This window comes from Melospiza georgiana, chromosome 2, assembly GCF_028018845.1.
Source record: "Melospiza georgiana isolate bMelGeo1 chromosome 2, bMelGeo1.pri, whole genome shotgun sequence".
In the NCBI taxonomy this organism is placed as follows: domain Eukaryota; kingdom Metazoa; phylum Chordata; class Aves; order Passeriformes; family Passerellidae; genus Melospiza; species Melospiza georgiana.
Genome location: NC_080431.1, coordinates 10,447,570 through 10,473,605, shown reverse-complemented (window position 1 = coordinate 10,473,605; position 26,036 = coordinate 10,447,570). Strand labels below are relative to the sequence as shown.

Here is a 26,036-nt window from a genome sequence, read left to right as displayed (position 1 = left end):
TCCTGTCACTCTAGCTGGAGTTTTGTAACAGTAGATCTCGCAAGTGGGGATTTTAGGTAAATAGAATTGTATAACAGCAGGTCTCCATGCTGGGGACACTTTGGGTTTTCTAGTTTTGTATCACATTTTGGGTCAGAAAGGCAAAATTCACAAGTGGGAAGATAATTTCCAGTGCTAATCCATGGGTCAGCAGCATCTGCGAGTGCAGGAAGGTCTGAGGTATGATAAGGAAGTCAGTCTCTCATCATACCTGAATGCCCAGGGCTATAATACACAGAAATTCTGAATTAATTCTGGCCTCAGCTGATTTTCTGGAGTCTCCTATGGATCTCTGGTCTGACTGTGCAACAGTTCTTCCTCTGAACTTGTTTTGCCAACATTATTTTAACAACGCACACATTGGTTATACAATGCACTTGTTTATATGATTATTTATAATTCAGTATTAGCAAAATGAGTTTAAACTACTGCTCCTGCCAAATCACTGCCTGGGCTGAAACACATGAGGAAATAGGGATTTTTGTAACATAACATACATACAAGGGGTGGGAGGGCAATCGTCCAGAAAGCTTCCTGAACTTTTCCAGCTCAACTCATGCTGTCTGAAACTATCAGCAACATGACATTCAGTTAGCAAATTTTCATGGGCAGAACTAATAAAATTTTCCACACCTTTGAGGGAACAAATGAATATAGCAAATGGAGAATAAATCTCACTTTTGGCTCTGATGCCTGACCTAGTAAAAAATCCTTTCCATCTCCCTAATTATCATAATTATTTGGTTTTGGTTTTGTTAGGGCTTTGTTTGTTTGTGGGAGGTTTTTTTGTGTGCATGTGTGGGTTTTGGGTTTTTTTGTTTGTTTGTTTTGTTTGGGGTTTTTTTGTCCTTGACTTCTTCATTATATAGAGTGAAAGACAGCTATTAGGTTAAAAGATAAAATTGTCCTACTTTCTCTATGAATTGCAACATACTATAACAAGTATTTGCATTTTTAAAGATACCTTAGAAGGTGCTTATCTCTCTGAAGAGGATGAAGAAGCATTAACTTCTTGCATGAAGCTGACAAAGCCTCAGGAAAAGAAGACATGGAAAGATAACACAAGAAGAAAAGAAGAGCCTGAGACCAGGACAGATTTTATTTCTGCATCTCTGGGCCGCTCATACACTTCCAGACTTAATAACTTAGGAACTATTTCAATTCATTCTGAAACAGAATTTCACTTGTGGAGTGACTGGAAGCCGTTTCCTGACAACCAGCTCTGTCCTTGTGACTTTTTAATTTCAAAAATAGAGGAATGGGAAAACTGTACTTGCTCTTCTCATCAGCCACATCTTACATATTCCCTAACAGATATGGATCTACAGTACTCCTGGGTGAGTAGAAGTGGTTTCTTTTGTGCTGATATGCATAAAAATTGGAAACTTTTTGCTCTGATTCAGCATTAAAGAGATACTGTCATCTTCCATGTGGTTGTGAAATGCTATAAACCAAATTTAGATTTCAGGTAAATGGATGTGAATGCATTGTTCAGACTAACACCAGGGCTTCCTATAGCCCTGGGTAATTCATTTTTAACCATGCAGACATCAGCAGCTTAGAAATGGGAGGCTACAGGCTATTCTGTTTCTCATCAGCACACTCATGTTTTTTGGGTTTTTTCATCTGTTTTTTCATGAGTACTATACTCATCTTTCCAGGCTTAGAAAACTTTCTGGAAGTCTGGGCTAAGTCAGTAAGAGAGAATGGAGTCAATGGACTTGGAGCAGGTTCCTAGAGGTCACTGCAGTGCTAGTAAAGGACACTAGAGTTATTTAGGCAGATGTCAGAGGTTGCAGAGGTATCTGTGTTTCCATCATCTTGGTCAGCTTAGCTGGTGGAGCCTATTTTTGCAATTACCTGTGTGGCAGCAAGAAGATTCTAGAGACAGAAACAAAGAAGCAGAGTTTAACCTTGTTCTGAAATTATCTTCCTGGACAGATCTCTTGAGGAGGTTTTTGTGGTTTAATTGCAGGCTTTTTAAAAAAGGAATATTCAAAACTAGAAGAGCAAAACCAAGAGAAACTCTTTTTGGTGAGATATACAAAATACAGGCATTACAACAAGGATTTTCTCCCTCTCCTCACTGGGCACAGCAGGTCTTCTGGCACTCCACAGAGTGGTGAGCACATGGAGGGTGACTGGTACAGTGAAATACATCAGGGAAGCAGTAAAAAGCAGCCACTTTTCCCTTTCTGCCTGTTCCCTCTACAGTGCTCCAGGGACAGAGCTGTCTCTCACTGTGGAATAAGACCATCTCCCAGGAAAGTTCAGCCAAGCCACAGGAGGTGAGGCACCTGCAGAAACCTGAGCCAGCTGAGTGTTCAAATGTAGGGCTGAGCAACCACAGCCTGAGATCAGAGAGTGTCCTGCTGAGAGCAGCATGATCTCAGAGTGCCCATACAGCATTAGAGAGGTAATAGATGGGGGTCTGAACAGCAGCCATATTTCTGAATTCATGGAGGAGGTAATTCAGCTCCTTTCCAATGACACAGTAGCTGACATACCAGGCAGGACCTGAAATGTGGGATTTATCTAGCTGTAGATTTTCCTGGGATTTGATGTAGAAAACAGAGTCTGAAACTTTGAATGGTGGATAATTAGAAAAAGAAAGGAAGGAAACTACCCTAAAAAAAGCTGAGGGAGATGCATCAGAGGAACCCTGGACAGCCTCAGCCCTGCACAGTCCCAGGGAGAGCACCTACAGGACAGAGAGTTGGCTGAAATGGGCTGGGAGCTGTGAACAAAGGCTGTGATCTGTGAGAGGAGTCCCCCTGCATGCCAGGAAACAGGAGTCTCTGCAGAGAGTGAATTGTGTCAGGGATGCTGGCCTCCATCGTCGGCCTGGCTCATTTATGCAAGCAGCTGTCAGCATCCCCAGGGAAGACTGAAGTCCCAGGTAAAAACAGTAATAGAGGTGTTGGTCAGATTTATGAGAACAAAAGTGTCAATTCAAATAATTTTATTTCATTTTGTCACAAATAGGCTGTTAATGTTCCCTACCCTGGTGAGATTTGTCCTACCCATGTTACTATTAAGTGCCAGCAAGGGGTTTAGTGCTTTTTTTTCCTGAATTGTTTATTTTGCCATCTGCCTTCCTGACGGGCTCTCTGACTTTAATGTATCTCTGTGGGCTTAGTGCCTTTAGATTTAGGTTACAGCCAATGGCAAGACTCTCATTCTTTGCATCTGCATTTTACCAACTGGCTCAGTTGAAGATTACAAGGGCTGGATTTTCAGTTTTGCTGTTTAAGGATCAAAAAGCGGACACTGGTGGTTTTGCTATGAGAGGATCAGACAGAGGGGATGGTGCAGATGTTCTTTCTGATGTTGATTTACTTATTAGAGGAAAAGCAATATATTCCATAATACTCCTCCTTATTCTGTGAGAAGGAAGGTATGGTTTCATTTTCTTGACTTGGTAACTCCTCTGTTGTGTCTGCTGCAGCAAGTTGTGGAGGAATTAGCTAGATATGAACTATCAAAATGCTTCTGAGACTAAAGTGGTAGATGCAAGACAAAGGTCCAAGACTCTGCTATTCCATCAGCAAACTGCTGCTGATCTGGCTTGAGGGACAGACAAATATCTAGATCAGACAAATATTATCCAGACAGAGCAATGCACACAAAGCTGGTCAGGCCTGGCCTTTATTAAAGCTTGAATGGAAGACAGGGAATTAAGCAGTGCTCTCCTGTAATCACAAGGAAAGACATGGATCTCTCCATGAAAGATTGTTGTTTAGAGAGACAAAATATGAATAATCCTAATTCCCTTCCTCCAATTTCTTCCCTTGACACCTTTCGTCCCTTGACTCCTTCCTTTCTTCTGCCCCAGCATTTTTCACAGCTTCCCTTATGATGCCTCATATTGCCAGTTTTTATCACCTAAACCAGTAAAAATGCTGACAGAGGTCATCTAGACAAGGACTGTGAGAACAGACTCCAAAAACCATATCCATCTTCAGCTCCATCAGGCTCCTCCAGCCACTCTTCTCCAGCCTCCCCCATTTAATCCCTCAGTAACCTCCTGCATTAGCTGGACAGCCTCTGGCACAGGGATATTGCTGACCACCCACATTTCACCCATCCTGCCATGATGCACCCATTAGATTCTTTGTGCAGAGTTAACTTAACCACAGGTCTTATATATATATATTTTATCATTCAGCTTCTTAAAATATAATTAGTGGTTGGCCAAAATTTTGCTAGGGGCAACATAAAGCATTGCATTTTTTGGTGTGTCAAGCTTGTCATGTGAAATTATTTTTACTGTTATTCTTTCCAGAGGACATGTAGTTTATAAATACTTCTTCCTTAGAAAGTGGAAGAGTGTATTTTAAGAAATAGAGTATACTTGAGGGAGAAAAAAAAGAAAAATGTTCTTGCATACTTGGATAAAGTAACTACTATGCTGCATATTTTTCTATTATCACAAAGAATATTGGGGCTATCTGGGCTGATGTTTGTGATGTTACGAATCAGCTTAAAAGCAGGCGGAGAGGCAGAGGATGGAATAAAAGATTGTCCAGACACCACTTTAACAACCACTTGACCCTAATGGGAAAGGTTATTGGATTTTTATACTTCTTTTTATTCCTCAGGCTTAGCCCTGCAGAAAACAGTTAAGCTGTCTGTCTCAGACTATTTTTTTCTCTTTTTTTTTTTGTGTTTACTAAAAGCTGTCCTTCTGCCATTTGTATGCTAAGATACTCAGTACCCCAACAAAGTAGTATACTTAGAAGTGCCGTGTCCATATGACTTTTATAGAAGCTCTTTCAGCCTTCTGTTGCTTTTTCTCAATCTGTGCAATTGCATAAGACTTTTTCAACCTCACGAGGCAGGAAAAATCCACAGTCAGAAGGCTGTAAACTGCAGGAGCTTGCTGGGCTTGAATGGACCTGAAAGGCACAGTGAGGTCCTCTTCGCAAAAGGGTTCCCAGACTATCCTGGACAGTCTGGGACAAAGAGAAGAAAAGCAGATAAGTCCTTTTCTCCATCACTGGCTGACCCATCCACTTTCCCAATATCTGTGAAACATTGAAGATGCATTTGTAGAATCACACAGGCCTCCTTTACAGGAAAAGGAGAGGAGACAACATCCTCTGTTGGAGCCAAATCAGCAGAGAGTTACTGGAAGTGGGTTTCTCTTCTTCACACCTCTCAGCAGCATGGTTAAGTTTTACAGAAGAAGGATTTAGTCATTGATACCCTAAGAATATTTTTTTGGTGCAACCTGTGTTTGACATTCAGTGAGAATGAAGTATGAGGGACATTCCCCAAGACTAAAAAGACCTGGCATTTTGATGAGGAGACAGAAAAAAAATCTAAAGGTATTGCAGAGGAAGATAAATTTTCTCTCTCATTTTCAGGTTAAGAGCAGATTAGAAATCTTTGAACGATTGGCTTCTATCCGATATGAATGTATTGCATTGTGGTGGAATGAACAATAAGTTTGGGGAAACTGCAAAAGACTTTATGCCAATTTCTGTGTTCATTCTCTCCATGTTCCTCTCAGGAAAGTGTTTTATGTTATCGGGATAATGTTTGCCCTGCTGTTACTGGCCATGGTTCTCTGCCATTTCAGTGACATTGTCACTGTCACTTTTCTCCTGGTCTGGCTGCTTCCTAGTCAGACAAGCCATTTCCCAGCATCTCCCTTTCACCCCTAGGAGACATGGCTACTTTGACACTCATTTTTTTTTTTTTGATGAAGAAACACTCCAATTGTCAACCCTGGTTTTGTACATTTCCTTACTCCAACTTTTCCTGAGACATTGTGCATAGGTTCTGGCTGCTGGTTGCCCCATCACAGCCTTGCTTCCTTGCTTTGGTTGCTCTTACCCTGCCCTCTGCACCTCCTCTGATCATTTTGGCTCTCAAAAACGTGCTGCATATTGCCCGGAGGTTTATGCAGGTGTGGGGTACTGTGATTCCAGGGAGTGATCTCTGCTCCCTGGACTGGTGGAGTGGGGAGGAAGGGTACAGACAGCTGGTAATGAACAAAGAGGACAGAGTGCTCTTCTCCAGCAAAATGTGCTCCAAAGCTGAAAGTTGTATTTGCACTGCCCAGAGAATTGCTGTGGGAAGATTTCTGCTCCATTTCAGCCAGCAGTTTCTGCTGCACACCAGAATGCTGTAAGCTTTAATGGACTTTCTGACTGCTCAATTTTCTTAAACAATTTGGCTGTTTTCTGTAGTTTTTCCTTTCTTCAGCTAATGTCTTTCTGTTGCGAGACACCTGAACATGCCTTAGAAGAGCTTTCTCAATTGCATTTTGAATCCTCATTTGGCACAAATATAGCACTAAAAAGAATGCCTGGAAATCCCCAAATTGCTTTTCTGAGACACCAATTTTCAGCTGCTCTGGTCACTCTGGCTGCTTTACTGTCAGTAATAAGTGGTCCTTTTAAAAGCTGTGGCTCTTGTTCCTATTTCAGTGACAAGGTAGGAAGCCAGATGCAAGTATAAATCTATTTTCTATGGGTGTTAGAGTGTCCTGCTCAGCTGTAGCCAAGCTGAGGCCCAAAGTCTTTGCCCAGAGAAGAGATAAAGGACAGCTGGAAAGAGGCAGTAAACAAAACCAATCAAGACCATGATATGCGTGTTCAGGTGACAAGCTGTGGCTAAGACATGAAAACAGGATTTGTTTTCTAAGATATGAAACTGTCCCCAGCTGCTTCTCTTTCATCTTGTCATATCTTCATTTACAAGGTCCTCAAGAGGTTTCCTGTTGCTTTTTATAACATTCTGGCTAATTTCAGTGCTCTCCCCACTGTTCCACCAGCTCAGCCCTTCTCCCTCTGCGTTCAGCACCTCTCTTGCAAGGTAAAGAGACACCTAGAAACACCCCCATGCTCCCCAGGTTGCAGACATGAGATATACAGGAACTGATAGGCAAAAAGGAGCAGTGCTACAAAGGAACTCATCTTCTCCCCAGTTCCAGAACTTTGTGAAAACTTACTTTGAATTTTAAGATTTGTGAGCAGGTAGGGATTGTGATTTATTCAAATCTATTGTAGTAAAGTGCTGGTGACATTTGAATGGCTTTGTTTTTTAAACTAATGAAAAGACAAGAGTCACAACTAAAGTTTCAGTGGTTATTTTCCTGGAAATGTGAAGAAAAATATGGATTCAGAAAAAAAACTACATAAATACTAGTGAAATTAGGAGCACTTATTTTCTTAATGCTTTAGAATCTATAGAATTTTACTTTTTCTACTTTCACAAGAACTTTATTCAAGAAACAGTTACAGCAACAAGTTGGTGAACATTACAGGGCCTGCTTCGGTTAAATACAAAAAGTGAGAGAAAATCACCTCTTAAAGTGCAAGGTTTCTCACAAGCTTTGTTCTGGGAAGACAGCAAACTGGGAGGGTGTTCCAGCATCTCTAAAGATGCACCATTCACTGTGCTGATAGCAAATATCTGTCAGCACCATTCCACTTCCTACAGTGATTTTTGCTATTTCTTGCATAGGAATGTGAAAATTTTGGTGTCCTCATCTGTATGTCTTGACCATGCAGTCTTCAAGCAGGTTTTAAAAAATGTGAAAAATCTGATGCTGTTATTCTTCACTGGTAATCCTTGCCCTATTTTTATTTTTAATACCTGACTAGAATTTTCATAGCTATATAGGGAATGATATCATACTTTCTATTAATCTTAAAGGCATGTATACCTAACTCTACCAAAAAGCTTCCCAAACTTTTTCTGCCACAAACTTCTGGGCTGTTTTTGAAGTTGGCTTGCTAGTAAATATGAGGCTGAATGATAATGAAGTGGATTTATTTGCACTAAAAGATAGTTTAGAGTACCACAACATTTTTAATATTGTTGCAGATAACTGCAGAAGAGTATTATTATTCACCTCAGCAGATTTCACAGGTTTGCTTCTGACATAGCTGCTAGGTCCTGCAGAGCTGCAGCTAGAGAGAGAAATGAAATATTTTGGATTACTGTCATGAATGTAGTATGAAAGGCAATGTGATCATTGAAATTGCAGGGAAAACTGTGCATTTCCCAGACTTATTCTTTGTAAATGGCATATGACTTCTCAATAGAAAGAGTGCTACCCCTGCTTCATGAAACATGATTAAGAGTCAAAATATAATTAAGCTAAGTGAAGTTGTTGGTAACAAGCTGTCTAGTAAAAGGATGACTTCCTGCTAGCCTACTTTAGAATTGCCAAAATGATGCACTTTTGCATGCTGAAGGAAATAGATTGCATTGCTTGTCTGCTGCTTTATTTACCTAGTCTGTGACAGTATCATCCTTATTAGGATCTGCTATCAGTCCAGTATAAAGGACATTCTTCTTGTTGTTTCTTATTTTTAAAAAAGATGTTTTTAAGGCTATACTTTCTTCCCATACAACATACAAAGCAAAAAAAGAAAAAGAAAAAAAAAGAAAAATACAAATTACTTCACTTGGTCAGGTCTCCTGCAGAATGAACCAGCTACTCCAGGCTGTGTTTTCATGCTGTGTTGTGCTAATGTATGAGCTCCTGATGCTGGCAGGGATACCTTGACCAATGAAACCATCAGGCAACTTTTACAGTTTTTACAGTGCAGTTTATCTCCTCACACAAAGTAATGCAGTTTTACTTCCGTGTAGATTCACTTTTGAAACATAAATATTTTCCAGATCTCATGTTTGTTGAGTTGGTGACAAACTTCCCATTTGTAGCCAAAATGTTTAATCTTCATTGTGCTTGCAGTAGCTCAGTGTGCTCATCTTTATGCAGGAGAAGGAGCAAAGTTAGCTTCAGATTTCCTCAGAATCCCTGATGAAACTGAAATGAAAGTGCTAATTAGGTAAGGATTTTGAGGCTTTGGTAAGGAAGCCATGAAGATGACTCAAGGATCCTCACTAACCTTAAGTTACAGGAATAGCTAAGTGGTGGCTGGCAGTGCACCCACAGTGCCTGATACTCCTTGTCTTCTCTAGCTGACTCAAATGGCTCTTCTTTTGGGGACATCAATTTTCTGGAAGCTCTGAGATGGCTCAGAAGCTGGTTGTGTTTTCTTGCTTCTTTTGTGAGTTAAGATTTAGCTTGTTATTCTCTTTGGTAAGTCACTTTTGTATAATCTAAAATAATTTAATTATAAGACTTTCACAAATCAGAAGAAATTAGTTGTGTTTACATCTCCCTCACACAGAAGTGAAGGGAAAGCCACATGATATCAGTGCTCAGCAATGGCACAAATGGAAGAGTGAGGATTTTCACTGCCAGAAATTCGGTTTTCCAGGGCTGCAGCATTATTATAATGAATGTGTTTCAAAGCCCTTTAAAAGAAGCCCTTCTGTTGTGACATTCTCCAAAAGCAGGGCATGTCTTGCATAATTCCTAACTTGTTTTTAGAAACTGAAATTTTAATGTGAAAACTGTGTGTTCATCCAGCTTGGAAAAAATACTTGTGGGTGAAATGAACAAGAATAGGACCTGAAAAATAAGACTGGAAATGAAAAAATGAACACAGAGTGGACACACCTGTAATTCTGCTATTTAAATACTCTCAGATATATGGATAGATCATTGGAAGACAAAGATCAGGGCTTTTCAGAAAAAAATGGACAGTGATTTGTATCTGAGTGTTCACTTTTATTTTGAAAGGAATTCACCTCTGGTAATGAAATTTCTGGACCGTTTTTCTGCAGACATTTAATTGATTGCAGAAGTTCACCTTCCCTAATACATAAGGAAAGCAAATTGGAAACTTAAGCATAACATAATTCTTGCTGGAAGTGCTTACACTCCAATTCATTTGAAAAAATCTGGCTGAATAATTTTTGCAGAAGAACCAAATTAATTAGGTTAAATGACGTGAAACTTCTTGTTCACATCTACTTACAACTTACCTTTGATAGCATAGCACAAGAAATGATGACAAACAGTGTGTGGGAAGTAGGAAAATCAGGAGTTCAGATAGTTTAAGATCATGAGACAGAAACTTTTGCAGCTATCTTGAGGGATTCTATATTTAGCTCTAGATTGTGTAAGTGTTTTAATACCTAGATTTCCTGCTTCACATTTATGCTTCAACATAATTCCCCTAAGAATTATGGCAGGATAGTGTTCATATTTTCCAGCGTGAAAGACTGAAATCAAACTCCCCAAACTTTGCTTGCGTCTATTTGCTCAAATTTTCTGCACACCTAACCCCAGGGTCACACCCTGAGAATTACATGCAGTCAATGATCAATTGCAAAGTAAATAACTTTTAACACAATTTCTTAGTGCTCTTCTGAACTAGAAGGCCAAAATAAATTCTTACTCCACTTCCTTATAGCAGCATAGGTTATTTAAACTAATGATTCATGATCCAGTGATTAAGGCTGTAGATAATGCAGATTCAGCTCCCTGCACTGCTACAGACCTCTTGTGTGAAATTAGACAAATCTCTTCACTTGTCTGCCTCAGGCTTCATTTGCAAAATGGGGATGGTGTGTTCCTGTGCACATCAATTGGTTTTGCATGAGCAAGGATACATATTCCAGCCTGTGCCCCAGAAGGGCAGCAGTTCAAACACTTTATTTGCAGGGCCTGGCACTGTCATTCAGATTCATCGTTTGCACTAAATTAGACAGACATTCAGTAGAGAAAATATGGTAAATGTTAAAGCTGTCTTATTAAAACTGCACCATGAAACACACACGTGTAGGGGTGAGAATCAGGTATCACAGACAGCAATGATTCTGCCCTTCCTTGGCTTCAAAAGTTTGTTTTCTTCCTCTAATGGGGTTGGGTGTGTATTTTACATAAAGGTGCTGATTTTTAGGGGTTTAGGTCTTATTCTTTCTACTTCTAGGGGTGTTTGAACCCAATGATATTTCAAAGGTTTTTGTGAACTTTCTCCTCGCAAACCAGAGGAGGCATAATATCAATGTTTCTCTCTACCAGTTTATAGTAAAAAAGCCCCAAAAAACTTCTAAACTAGAAGGCCTAAATCCAGCTTTCAGAGTTTCCTCCTGGAGTGAGGATCCCCTCCAGTTGGCTGTCTGTAGCTCAGTAGAACATTTAGCAGATTATGGAGCTGTTTGCAGGAAAAGTTTTTCTGTCTTTTCATCAGCTTCTGCTTTCTATGGCAGCATTAAGGCAAAGGAGACAGAAACCATACAAAATAATACCTGTAATAGAAGAAAAAAGTAGTACATAAATGAGAATAGATGGTAGAAGAAGGTTCTCTAGAGAAGAGGTATGCAAAGTGAGACAAAAGCTGTGGGAAGTGAGAGGGGAAGGAGTTGGATAATGGAAAAAGGTAAAGACTGATGGAAGGAATTTGGAAGAAAAAGGAGAAGTTTGTGAAGAGGCAAAGCATTACTTTGTACAAAGCACAGCTTTGGAGGCAGCTTTCCCTTTCCATTCCCTTGTCTCCCCAAAGACAAGTTACTGACACATAAGTAATTACCTTAAACATACTGAGCACTGTGACTGTCCCTGTGAGTGCCTTTAGCCTACAGCCCGAGATAAAGCATGTTATCTAAAACCCTTAATGAAATAAATTTATGTGACTGTGCTTCACTTCATCTGGTTGATGGGCTAAGGGCAAGCCCCCACCCTGCTAGAGAGGCTCAGCTGACCTGGGGCAGCTTAGAGAGTTGTGACCACGCAGCCACAGCCTGAAGCATCCCATGAAATCCTGAGTGGGGCAAGAGGAGCACTGGCCATGACCAGCACAGGGTGCAGCAATCACCTTGCCAGTCCCCAGTGCCAAAATCCAGCAGGAAAAGCATCTCCTCTCCTTTGTCAGGGAGCCCAGCATGGCTGTAGCTTTCTCACTTTCCCTCACTGCTGCCCTGGAGCAAGCAGCTGAGGGATCCAGGTAACCTCCTACACCTGCCAGACCAGCACAGAGCATGAGCCAGGCTGCCCTACACTGAGGTTCACACCTGGAAGGAAGAGAAAATCAGCTCTCAAGTCTCATTCCCAGTGTGTGTGATTTGGCACGTCTGCTGATGGAGCTATTCTGACCCACATCCTGCTGGATTTTGAAGGTCTTGCCATTAATGTTAGCACCTGGATTAAGTTTTGCTATAGAAGCCCACAGCTCTGGTAGAGAGTGTGGGGAGGAGAGGAGGGAAAGGATGGTGAAGGTTGCAGATGATCTTCTTTTCTCAACGATGAAGACTCTTTGTGTCTCTGCTGGCTATCAGTCAGGTATCATATCATTTAAATAGGTAGAAATAGATTTTTAAAACTAATTACAAATAAAATCCTCTTGTCACTCTCTGTCACTTCCAAATTAGGATTTTCACTCACTTTAAACCATGTTAAAGGAGAAAGGGAGAACAACATTTTCCACTAAAATCAGTATGAAATCCAAGCCCTGTAAGTGAATGGATGTGCAGTGGTGCTGTGTTATTCCTTTTCCTGCTAGCCTTTGCACAGCAGTCCTTACACTGTGATGGCACAGCACTGTGACACTCTGACACCAGTGAAGAAATTCAGCAGGAGATGTTTACTGGGAAAAGATGGTTTCAACTGCAGAGTGTTCTGACAGCAGGCTGGCATTAGAGTTAATCAGAATTTACTTCTGTTGATCTTGATTCTAATCAGAGATAGGCTGGCAGACGTCATGTACATACCTTGAAAAAATCCCCTGCTGCACTGTCAGGGCTCCTGTGTTAAGCTGGTCTTCTAAATACCAAATGAAGCATGTCATGTTTTGTGTATGAGATTAAAACAGAGAGCCTAAATTTATTTTTATATCAGTTTCTTTTATTGAAAATCTCATATCTGAGCTTTTTAAGCAGATGTACAACCATCACTATTTATGTGTAAATGCATTTCTGGGAGGCTGAGCTTCAGCTGGATGACTATAAAGCAAGTCATCCAAACCTGCAAATTCCATGGGATAAAATGCCCTTGTAGCTGATTAGTAATCACAGCATTCACCAACAGAATCCACTGAGATGTTCTAGGTATGAGCACTGCAGTGTATTTTAGCATTGATTTCAACATTCTCTCTGAAGCAGTGTGACTGCTCCCCTGCACGTCTGAACTCGCAGCAGCAGCATCCTGCCCGTTGCTTTCTGCTGTTCATCACAAACTGGAAAGTGCTCTCTGCTTGCAGAGCCCAGGAACTGTACAGGAAAACCACCAGTGACGCACATTGCTGCAGCAGACTTTACACAGATGTTTGATAAATCTGTGGCTTCTGCTTTACCACACATCAACCTTGCTGACTTCTGTTTTCTCAATGTGAACACCTAGAAGGAATAGACACAGCTTTGACTCTTGCTCTTCAAGCTAATAAGAAAGGGATTTGTTCAATAGGTGAAAGCCAATCTCCTTGAGAATCCTTATGTCACAGCAGTATAGATTTTTATTAGTGTTAGGGCTAACCTGACATAGTGTAGGTATGACTGATCTGTTCATCTACTGCTAATGCAAGGGAATGTGTTGGGATCAAAGCTTCAGAATAGTTCCTGGTACTTCAATTTCCCTTTAGGCCAGGTGGTGTTGGGAACATGCCAAGGGCACAGTCTGAGGGCCTGGCAATGAGACACTTTTTCTTACTCACAGAGCATCAGCCACTCTTTTGGACCAGACACCTCTTTAAACTCTGGTAGTGGTGTTCTATAGCCTGTCCCTGCCATAATTCTTCATGACTCCATTGACCTTAAAGGCAAAGGGTTAGCATAAAAGAAGGAAGAATCACAGTAACATTTTTTTTAAGGAAGAGAAGGAAGTCCAGTAGTCTGGGAGGCCAAAACCCCATTTCCTGGGACCTGGCATGATTAGGGTATTCCTGCTGTTCTGCACCCTGGTGTGGTTGCTCAAACAAGCTTTGACTCCCACTCTTCATGGTGTCTTATGCCTTTTCATATTATGTATGTCATTAACAATCCACGCAATGTAAATGATTTACCAAAAAATAAGTTTTTGAAGCAAAAATTTTTGGTTTTGAAGCAAAAATTAAGTTTTTGAATTTAGGTGTTAGTTATTCCCTTGGTTGCATGGCCAGGTTTCATAAGTATTATACTTTGTATGGGGTAGGAGTCTTCTTGATATAGAGTCAACACAGCCACAAATCAAAACTGTAAGCTTAAAATATTCTTTAATCATGTCCTGTCTCTCTAAGACTCTGAGGTTCTGAAGCTTCTCCATTTTCTATTCCTGATGAGAAAAGCACATGGGAGCCTATTCAATAGGAAATCGTGCACCTTGTTGTGTGAAGTCCCTAAATATTTGGGACCAACTTTCAGTACTGTTCTGGATGAGGAGCATGTGAGAGTCTCAAAGATGGGACTTTAGGCATCCAATTCCATTCCCCAGCAATCCAGTAGAAAATCACAGCCTCGATCTTTGGCATTAAAATTAAAGTGAGTATGTTGTTTAAATACTTACAGCCCAGCCCTCAACCTCTGTCTTCTTTCATGGTTTATCAGTGGAGAGAGGACTTGATTTCACTTTTCACACTTTTTCCTTTTAGTTTCTGAAGAGTCTTTGCTGTGGTAGTTTATGGAGAGAGCTCTGCTGAGGATTAGCAGTGACTGTAGCTGTGGCTGGCTCAAATCAGACCAGGAGAGGGAAGTATCTAGCTAAATTCTGGCCCATAATTAATACATTTGAGGAAATTGTGTTCTGCTCACGAACATTCCTTGAGGAAATAAAGATTAAATTTGTTGAGTAAATTATTCACTGCAAATTATTCACTCAGCTTCACTTGCTATTCTGAGATTTCTGCAATATCTAAGCGACTTAGATGGCACAGGGAGATGCACGGCCATAAAATCACAGGCTGAAGGCAGGATTCCTTTCTTGTTCAGAATATGTCTTCTTTTAATTAAAAGAAACAGACTAAGGGTGTTGTATTGCACTAAATAGTTTATTTAGTTGTTGTCTGCATAAGACACTCTGGGCTTGTTTACTATTACTTGTTTACTATTAGGGAAAGCAATGTAGAGCCCCAAGGTATCTTTGAGCCTCCAGTTGAACTTGGGCCAGTTTTGTCTGATGGACAATGAAAAACGAGTTGCTAACACAGAGAAAGTCTCATTTCATTTGCTTTTTGACAGGGGGCCAGAGTGCTAAACCCTGCAACCTACTTCACGCCCTACTTTCTGGTTTTATCAGAATAATCAAGTATTGAAAGGATGAGTTTACTCTTGCAGTTTAGTGTGGAAGTGATCTCTCCTCTCAGGGAAGGTAACTGGATGGAGCCCCTGAGGGAATATGATACCATGTGGGAGGGAGGCACATAAAGCACTTGAACATCCAGGACCATTCATCACGGTCCATTCATTAAAAGTGAGTAATGATAATAATAAGCTGTAAAGGATGTTGCCTTTTATAAATATAATGACAGTGAGAATCATTCTCATGGGGTCATCTTAATTATTTTTAAGTGGATAGCCTTTCTGCCTGTAAGACTTTCCAGATAAAAGAGTGACATTGCCTGGTTGTTTCAGGATAGAGGAGTCAGTCCAAGCCCCATAAAAATTACCTGAAAAACTCCTATTGATTTCACTGGGATTTGGATCAGATTCAAAGTCCAGCAAGGAAATGAAATAAGTTACAGGCAATCATGTCAAAGAGAATACTAAATATAAGAATTTTTCTTTAAATATTACACAGGTACTCATTCCCCTTTGAAAAATTAGCTTCAAATACAGAGGATATAAGCACAAAGCTTATTATTAATTTTTAATTCAGAAGAGCTCCTTTTGAAACCTAATGGTTAACTAATTTAAATGAACTTAATGTTATATATGTTTGATTTTCTTCCCTTTGTTACTTTCTAAAACTGGTGGGTCAACCTTCCAAGGGCAAGAACATAATCAGGTCAGCCTTCAAGCTGCTATAATTTTTCTAATATGTGGATGAGGAAAGGAAATAGATATGGGTGGGTACTATATCTCTTGAAATAGCCTCTTTCTTCCTGTTTAACAATAAATATTCTACAGAAAGGAAGCTCATATATTACTCTTCAGCTGAGTTCCCATTTTATTAATCATGAAGGTTTTAACAGTGGCCTGAGACAGGAAATCACAGTCTAATGATCAGCAGAGTCTGATTTAATCCTCACGTTTGGATCAGATTAAAAAGAAAACCAATGTAATGCAATGTAAATCTATGGAGATAATAATCAAGTTTAATTACTATTAAACATACATGCAGCTTTTGTAGCAACTTATGGTCCTACTGAATTACTGAGGCTGATTAAATATCCATGGCAAAACCTCCTTCTGCTTAGAAACTTAAACTGACGTTTCAGGTGGTCTTTTCAAATATAGGGAAAAATATCTCTGAGCGAACCATTATTATAGATTAATTTATTAGTAATAATCTCAATAATTAGGAACTCTAATTGGGTATGTTTTCAATAATAAAACCCTCATATTCAACTTTGGTTTAAATTAGTATTGTTCTGATTAAAATGTGAAGTGAAGCTTCATGGGCTGAGGTTCAAAACACTCCACTGCAGCCCACTAACCCAGAGATTTTTGGGCCTATATTTGACAAAATTTCAGTACCTTAACCCCAGTTCCTCCTCCCCTTCTTACCAATCCCCGTCTTAGAGGACCTGGTAAGGAAAACCTCACAATACCATTAGTGTATAAAAATTATTCCTTCATCAGTCAGTCTCAGTCCATCCAGCTGCCCATCCTTTAGAACCCAAAAACCCTCAAAATTTCTTTTAAGCATTTAAAGAGAAGTCCAAATAGCAAGTCAAAATGGGAATTCATCTGATGAGCATATCTTATCCCTCCTTGGAATATTCATATAGTAGAAGAGTAGTTTAAAAATAGCTTTTATTTATGCCAAAATTATGAATTAAGGCTGCTTACAAAAAGATAATTTTGAAAAAATAACAAAATTTTAGAAAAAAAATTACCAAAGCTTTTTTTCTTGACAGTTACTCCTGAACCTTTTTTTTTGCAACTTACTAAGGTAATTCTTTTACATATCCAGTAATATTTAATTAGGATGTAATTGAAGCTCTGTGAGGAAACTGAAAATTTGGGGGTTGAAACTGAGAATTTGCCTCCATTGCTCAGCAAAATGTTGGGAACATTTAATAGTTTCAAGGTTGGCAGCCTATGGTTCACAACAAATAAGTTTTACTAAGGATGCTCAAGACTTGTTTTCTTCTCTAAGATAAAAAAAAATCAAGGAAAATGACGCAGGAATTTAAGCTCTTTTAATAGCTCCATTTTATTTTAGCTTTTGGGCTGGTTTCCAAGACGTTGTAGAGGATCTCTGTCATTTTCCTCAGCCTCTTTGTTTAAAGTTTTCTGTAAGACTTGCCTTTTCTCCCAGTGATTTTTTCAGTGAATCAAGGAAAATGGAGGACTGAAAAGTGCTGTTTCAGGGTGTCTCAGTTCTGTGATGAATGGCAAAAAAATTATTCCACCATGCAAAAGAAAAAGATGGCTTTAGATAATTCCCTTCTCTACCAAACAGCAACCTTTAATCTCATTTCTTTTATTGAATTGCTGGAGAGCCAAGAGAGGAATGGAGGAGTTAGGGGCCAATTACACCCACAGTGTAGCTCACATCTGGTATCAATAATAGTTGATATTATTGTTCTTGGTCGTCTGAATATCAGCCCACCTTCTTCACACTCAAGTCCCAGCTCTGGTGGAAATAAAGGTGCACTTAGTGCCATAGGGCTCGGGAGAGAAAAATCGAGAGAGGAAAAAAGAATTATTTTCTTGAAGTTGTCCAAAACATTTCTACTTTGACCCCTACCCTAATTTTCAACTCCTGTACTTGGTGCACCTTTCTTGTCCCCGTCACTTCCTCCCTTCCTTCCTCACCCCCTCCCCAAAGGAAGGACTCAGTTTGCTGCCCCATGCCACAAGGCAGCCCAGTGAAGTCACATCCTGGTAGAATAAGGAACTGCATAACCCATGCACACGTCCGGAGTGCCTTCCCTTGCACTCACTTTGGTCACAAATTCAGAGCAGTTGCACTTCCAGTGGATTTACTGAGTTAAACATGCTGAAGAGAAAACCATCTAATGCATCTGAGAAGGAGAAAAGCCAAAAACCAAAGGTAAGAATGTCATGGTTTTGTCATTAATTAATAATAATAACAGGAATTCTTAACAATTTTTAATGCGAGGGTTTCCTCTTAAATCCTAACTTCAGGATTTTCTTATGTGCTTGCAACTGCCTCAGTGCTATAATCTCAGCAATCTGTCTGCATACACTCACTTTATAATAGTAAAGAGCCAATTCAAGGAATCATCATTGTGAAGCTGCTATAGCTGTGCTAAGGAATTCCAGTGCTGGACCTTTTCTGTAGTTTTATGCTCTGCATCGGTCTTTTAGCAGATGAGCACCAAAATCCCCTCTCTCCATTTCATCTGTGATAAACCAATGATGTCCCAGAAAGGAGTGTAAGAATCAGTGAAGAATTAGAAAATCTATAAATTTTTTCCCTTACTTTAATAAATTTGCTTTTGCATCACCATAACCACAGGAGAAGAGGATACTTGGCAGTCAGTGCTTGTCATCTTAATTTCTCTGGGAATCATTAAAATATCAGCCTGAAATAAATACTCTAAGCAAACTGACAACGTGCTACACTGGACGCTTTCCACAATCTGGAATTGTAAGAAAGGAAGTGAGAGTTTTGCAAGATGCATAAGGATGTGTCCAATGCTGGAAATTTCTTTTCAGTCTCTGCACTGGATTGAGTGCAAAATTACCTCTGTGCATTGTATTGTAAGAGTATTGTAGAGTACTGCAAGTCTGCAGTGCAGCAGCTACTGCTCAACCTGGGTACTTCAGCCTCCATTTCTGCCTCATTTATCAGTGATGAAAATTTACCAAAGACATTAGAAAACTCTTTTAGTATTTCTCTGCTTTCAACTGTTGTTTCCCAATTTACTGGTCCTCTTTCTCATTGTTTGGGAATAGACCTCCCTCAGTGACTTCTGTGTCCTAAGAGATTACTGCAGACACTGTTTCAGCAAGGAGGTCTTGTGGTTTCACACAGCATTGGCTTTTGTAGACTGTGCTTGCAATTTTAGACCATGACTCATTAACAGTTAGAATTAATGACTTTTTCAATGGATTTGAAGTGATTTGATATTATTTTTCCCCACATTTTAATTTTTTTTAAGCATTGCGCTGGTTGTCTTGGTATGCGTTTTTTTCTGCTTATTCATAATACCCTGTTTTAATGGCAGGGAAGAATTATAATTAATATCTAAGTACATTATTGATTAAACAAAAAATTACCATAGAAGATCCTGGGAATGGGCTTTGTTTCCCTCTCTTTAAAATTTTCGAAGTTTTAAAGAGAGGGAAACAAAGCCCATTCCAGCCCAGTTTTGGCCACTCTCCTCTTCCAAAATAAGTCATTCCTTAACAATAGTCTGATTTTTATTTCTAAAGGCCCACTTTTGCACAGAACTGTGTACACTTTCCACAAGGGGAATGCCTTTGCTGGATGTGCTGCTCACAATCAGGGCAGGGGAGCAGACAGCCCCACATTGCACAGAACAGGAATCTTTCTTTGTAGCACGTTTCAAAACTCGTCCCAGGGAAGCAACGTAAATACTCAAGTTGCTTAATGCTGAGTTGGGTAAGATGGGGCACAAGTCCTCACCTCTTGGAGAAGTTACAGGATTTCACAAGTGACCTCTGTGGGTCATGTCCTGGCTGGCCCTGCTCTGTGCTGGCCACATTTGGTCCCTCCTCATGCTCACATGGCATGATACCATTGCCACTGGGCAGGTCCTGGGCTACCTCACCTTGCCTTTAGGCCACTGAGACATCCCAGTGTCTCCAAAACATCCACACAGACCTGTGGACAGCTATAAGGCCTGGTTTTCATTTTAAATGAAAATCAGTTTTGCAGCCTTAGACCCTCAAAGGGGACACCCAAAAGATCTTTTTACGTAATTGAATCTTTTCCATCGTGACTACTTGTCTTTATCACAACTGTACGAATTTTTGTGTGTTAATTAGAGTGTTTCACCAATATTTTCTTTTAAATCCTTTTGGTTTTATTACTTTCCAATGTGAAGAATACTGGCACGAATTGATGCCTTTTAATAAAGATTAATGAATATCACATAAGGCCAGTGTAAAGCCTTTCTCAAGGCAACTTGCTGTCCCTGTTTAAAACCCCTAATGGAGGTGGGCAATTCAATGACCAATGCAAGAGTAATTCAGGTTCAATATCTCACTGTTCACTATGTGCAATGCAGTTGCCTTATTTATTATTGTGGTGCTAAGAGACTTCTGCAGATGTGTTAGATGCTGCATAGACAAAAATCTATTTTAATGCTCTCAGTGTACACTATGAAAAAGTTAATCTATGCCACAAAAGAATAGTTTTGCAGGGTTTTTTTGTCATTCAGCAAGATTTCAGTAGTGCTGCAGCCATGCTAATAACTTCTTTCAATGTCTGGAAACTCTTGTGTATTCATGGATATGCATAAAACTACTGAATGCATTTATATAAATAAACATTCATTGTTAGGCAAAAAGACATCTAAACCAGGTGTAATTTCAGAGAAAACTGGGAGAGAAATGAGACAGAAATGCATTCAAAAGAGGTACTGGAAGGATTTTGATCCTTTGCAAATGTTTATCATTGTAGCTGTTCATACTAGTGCACATTTATACCTTGCATAACAGCTCAGGAAGCTGAATTATAAAGGAAAAGTCTTAAGGGTTAAAAATACCCTGCTTAATATTGAAGAAATTCAACCAACTGAAGGGTTGAAGCTCTCTATTCCAAGCCTATCTGATGTAACCTATCTGTCTATCCAGGACCTTAAATGACTTTTAGGAAGTTTTGTAAGACGAAAAGAACGTGTGCATCTCCCATCCCTCCCTTCAGGGAGTCCTTGCCTGCCCTCCTTTCATTCCTGCCAGATGAGACAGGGCTCGGTTTACACGGTGAGGCTGCTCAGAGCTGCAGAATTATCTGTGGGCAGGTGAGGTCAGCCAAAGTAGGTCTTGCACAAAGCCCTGAGGTCCATGGTCACGCTGATGGCTGGAGTGGCTCACCGTGGCTCCTGCATTCCTGGAGCCCGGCAGAGCAGGGAAAGGACACATGTCCTAGATGTGCTTCAGCTCTGGGTCTGTGCAGTCTGTCCCACCACCCCTCAGAGAGCTGGGGAGGAGGAGAGCAGTTGGCTTGGAGCATGAAGGAAAGAGTCCTGAAATCACCTGGATTTCAGCCTCTCTGAGCCTTATGATGTTGCAGATGTCAGTGAATCTGGGGAGTGGAACGAAGCAGATCTAAAATGACGGCAAGACAAAACCACTCTAACAAATTATACAGGTTCTAGTCTTCTCTTTTGTACACCCTTCAGGCAGCACTATGCACATAAAACCCCATTGAAGCACTTCACAGCTATTCTGCATTTCACTTTGCACTGTTTTACACATTTGTCCAGGTGCAAATAATCTGTAAAAGATCCCTGCATTTTCTTGCCCACTTGCCAGCACATGCAACGTGCTGGGCAGAACCTGCTTCTTTCTCTCTCTCTCTCTTCCCCTTTCCTCTGGACACAGCAAACTTGAGAACTGCCTGATGATTCTTGGCTTCACTTCAACATGAAGCAAAGACGACTTTGTGCCATTTTTTCTGGCTTGACTGAAGAAAGTCTTGTGTCATTATTCTACATGACAGCTGATCTATGTTTATGCTAAAGGTTTGAGACGTTTTTGTTTCCTTATTCTGCTTCCAAATGCGCTTGGTGCTTTGAACTCAGCTTACTTCTGGTATGTAAGACAATTCAGGGTCAATGCCTCTGCATTTCGTTTAGGCAAAAAAGATGTCCAATCTTCTAATTAAATCAATATTTGCTTACTTAGGTGATAAACCATTATTTGTTTTCGGGGTTATGAGAAAAGAGTAGCAAATCCAATGGGAGGAAACATTTCAATATGCAGATTTGTTCCCTAGTACAGTTTCATACCAGTAATTTTACTTTTTATAAGCTTAAAATGAAACTCTGACGCTGCTGAAATCAATGCACATTTTTGCCGTATTCTTGAGGCCAGAATTTCATCTTTTTATATTTTTTTCACAAAAGGCCTGATCCTGATTCTGACTTAAATGAATAAATTAGCTGTGATCCCATTGATTTCAGCAGGATTATCCTAGTAAAGTTTATTGCTTGCCTAGGAGTTTGGAGCCTGTAATGCAGACAGATGCTATAAGCAAGTTTTTTGGTGCTGCTTTTGTCTCAGATGGTGGCTCATGCCTCTCCAATGGGGAATACTTATGAAAGAAAAGAAAACAGAAAATAGGTACAGCAAACCTAAACACCAAAAATAATTTGAGACATAATTAGAACTTCTGTAGGACAAGATCTGCAGTGAGGAGATTGCTCAGTGTTAATGAATATTAACTAGGATTTATCCTTGAGTGGGGAAAGCCGAAGGTTTTAATTTTATTTCAAAGGTAAAAGACTGGTAGAGTTATGAAGTTTTACATTCTTTTCTTTCCCCCTGAAATTTCAAGTGCATAATAAACAGCCAGTGCTAATGTCACAGATGCTAATTTTCACAACCATGACTGAAGTGATGTTGGTTTCCATTTGCATTTCATTCTAACAATGATGAGAGGTGATGAGTTGATGATAAGCTGTTTTCACCGCACTGCCCGCTGTGCAAATTTATGCTTATAGGCAAAGATGACACATAGTTCTGTCATTAAAGGGCTTTAGTGCATTGCCTCTTGAGCAAAGACTGTTTGTCAAAATCCATTTGAACTCTGGTAAATAAGCAGGAGCAGATGACAACATCTGGGAAGTATTTTTAAGAACCTGGTTTATGCTGTAAATACCTGGGGGCCTTTAGGGGGGGCGGGTTCAGAGAAAAATAATGATACTTGTAAAAACCATGTGTGTGGAGATGGGGAAAGGAGGGATTGCAGGTGACACTTCAGAAGGTGTTTTCTGTCTCCCCTAGGCTTCATAAAATACGGGAACAAGGTTAGAGTGAACCTTGGGTTATTTCCCTTGTGTGAGTGGGTGGTTCTACAATCATCTCACTGCTTCTCTGACTTCTGCTATTTTTTCTTTATTTATATTATCATCATGCTTCACAGTCTTCAGCTAATTATTCTTTATTTTCATGAGCAGCTTCAGAAAGTTGTGTCTTAACATATATGTTAACATATCTCTTCTAGAAAGGTATTGAAATTAGAGGATTTTTTTTTTCTCAGCAGGAAGTAAAAGTCCAGAGTGTTTGTGGGGAAAGAGCAGTGATCTCTGACCTGGCCCTTGGCAGGAGGCTGATTAGGATGACCAGACTCCCCATTTTGATCAAAACATAGTCTCAAAACTCTTGGCTAGCTTTTGTTACAATGGAAAAATTATATCTGTGGCCTGTTCCAGTACTGATTTATTTTGTGTGTTCCCTTGATTAAGCATCTTTTGACATTTTTGTCAACTTCGCACAATACTCATTTAATTTGTTTTTCTTCCCTGTCTTGGTTTCCTTCACAGGCCAGGCTTAATCCTTAAGAGCAGAATATTTTAAAACAAGTGAGAGCAACCTTCTGAAGGGAATATTTACACATTAATATTCATTTTGCTTACAGTAACAAATCCAGGGTTTTGTTTGTTTTCTTAAGCAAGTAGGAACATTTCAAAAAGTCTGCCTGAACCACCTTATCCAGGCATTTTTAGAAACCAGACTCTCAGCCACAGCATTTATAACTGTGCTCTCTGATAAATAACATAGCACAACCACCAAGGTGACACAAATCAGCATTAGATGCCTCCTAATGCTTTAAGAGTTGTTTAAGAGCAGTTGACTTACTTACTGTGTTTCTAGGAAAACCCAAATACCCCAAAGGAAACATTGGTTAGGATACCTGTCATTGCTGGGGAAAAAGCTGTAAAAATGTACGGACAGGACTGGCAGAGGATGTGGCTTACAGTTTCCTGTACCTCCATATTCATCTAGTAATCTATGTCACAGCATAAATTCAGACAAAAGCTGCTATAAAGCCATCACTTGGCAGCTGTAAAGGCACTTTCTGGGTGGCCACAAACACTTCAGCCAGGAGAATCAATCCCTTGGTATATGGGTAGAACCTGCTGGGAATACCGACTCCTGAGAAGGGGAAAAAAAGTCTTCTGGGTCTCTGTAATCACAATATCCCTTCAGCTTTCTGTTCTGGAAGGCTGCAACAAAGACAGCAGAGCTACTCCAGTTGTTAGAAACAGTTATACTCTGTTCCACAAATTGGCAGTGTCAGTGGTTTTGCTCAACACTTGCTGCTTGGCACCAGGCTACAGATTATATATGCTCAGAATATTTAGCATATCATATATCCTTGAAACCATCCTAATGGAAAACTTCATGAATCAGAGGTGTGTTGTATGCCTGTTGTTATTCCACAGGAAGATGAACGATCACTTATCTTTTTTCTAAGTGAAATCTCTTCTGTATTAATGCTTACTCTAACTCTTGTAGTTTTAAAAAAAAAATTATTCCACTTAAAGTGCACCCAAGAGCATGTTCTTACTATTTTTTTTTCTTCTTAAACCTGAGAGTGAAATTCCAGCCTGTGGAAAAGTTTGGAGATTTCTTCAGGCAAGCTACTTCTTTGACTTTGCACAATATACACCTTTCTGCTACTTTTCCTCTCCATACTTTCTTTAGTTTATTCCATGGATACACAGAAATCTGGATAATGACTTCACCTGTACAGAATCTTCAGGCTGCTTAGTTGCCAGTCATAACATCTTCTGGCCCCTTTCTGGAAAGCTGAACTTCAAGAGCAAAGGGTTTTCTATCTTATCACCCAGCACTGAAGCTGACAAGTGTTCTCTGGCAACAAGCTCTAGTGACCTGCTAGTTTGCACCATTATGTATTCTGGGAGGAGTAAAAGGACTTCTTTTAGTCCTTTTCCTACCCTTCTTTGTCTTCATCTCTTTTAGCATCTTCCCAAGAACAGCCATGTAAGCTAACACTGCTGAACTTGATTTCCATGAGGTGCTGAAAGGTCACTTCCTTGAGAGCTGTAAGAAGTGAGAGTTCCCCTACTTGTCCATGCTGACCTGATGTGGTAGCTTTGGTAGGTGTGCTGTTCTTCCAGGTATGTTGAAGGACAAGTGGGACATGAGTCCCTGAATACTGGAGTACTTGGCTTTAGGTTTTTCTGCAGTGCTCCTCATGGCTTCCTTCGGGAGAGGATAAACACCAGAGGAGTTCTGCTCCACCAGAAAACATGCTGCAGTTTTGTGTCTTCCCTCTACCATTATCTTTGAGACAGAGGTGGAGATGTGTCACTGACAGGGCGCAGCCATGAGACAGAGAGATCAGCTTCACTTAGGGACAGCACAGCCCAAAGCAGATGTGTGAGGAGGGGGCAACAGTGGCCGAGCCAGCTGAGCGAGCTCACGTGGCTTCTCTGCTGCCTGCACCTGTGCAAAGGGGGTGCTCAGCTCTGCTGCTCCTCAGTGGTTTCACTGGCCACAGCTGCGCTGTTTTGCTCTTGCATTTCTGTCTCCCTGCCTCCTTTAAGATCAGATGTAATGCTCAAAAACCACTTCAAAAAGCTGAAAAGGGGACGTGGTTCACTGATGGTTAGAGCAGCTCAGAAGCTGTGGAGAGGTTGCATGAAATGACTGATGGTGGTAGAGCAGCCATCCAGCTCTAGCACAAGCACGTGGCAGGGCTCTTCTGATGTTGATTACTGGCATGTTTACATATTTTTATTCCCGTCTCTGTAATGGAGTTTGCACTTTTAATATATCTTGGTAATTGTGGTAAACTATTTGAAAATGTCTTTGTATTTGCGATTTTAGCCAGTATCTGAAGGAATGGAAAGAGGCAATATCTTCCTACCCCATCAAGACAATTTAAAATAATGTAGTTGGTAGAGTACCCTTTGAAGTGATAGGGCTGATTTCAGTAGGATTTGGAATATGTCCTTAAATCTGGGGTTCAAAGAACACCTCAAAGCCCTCACTGGTGTCGCTGCCTCAGGAGCAGCATTTTACTGGTGTCTCCACTACGTGTGGTTCTCGTGGAAACTGCTGGAGCAGGGGAGGGGGAA

At 40.3% G+C, this 26,036-nt stretch overlaps 1 protein-coding gene across 1 annotated transcript in view; it reads left to right on the top strand.

Annotated features, from left to right (window-relative positions):
* The first annotated feature begins 1,307 nt into the window (after window positions 1-1,307).
* SAMSN1 (SAM domain, SH3 domain and nuclear localization signals 1) overlaps window positions 1,308-26,036 on the top strand; it is a 49,760-nt gene continuing 25,031 nt past the window's right edge. Inside the window, exon 1 of the mRNA XM_058018481.1 lies at window positions 1,308-1,376. Within this exon, the coding sequence (XP_057874464.1) occupies window positions 1,356-1,376 (21 nt within the window). The 5' untranslated portion in view covers window positions 1,308-1,355. The remainder of the gene's footprint in view (window positions 1,377-26,036) is intronic.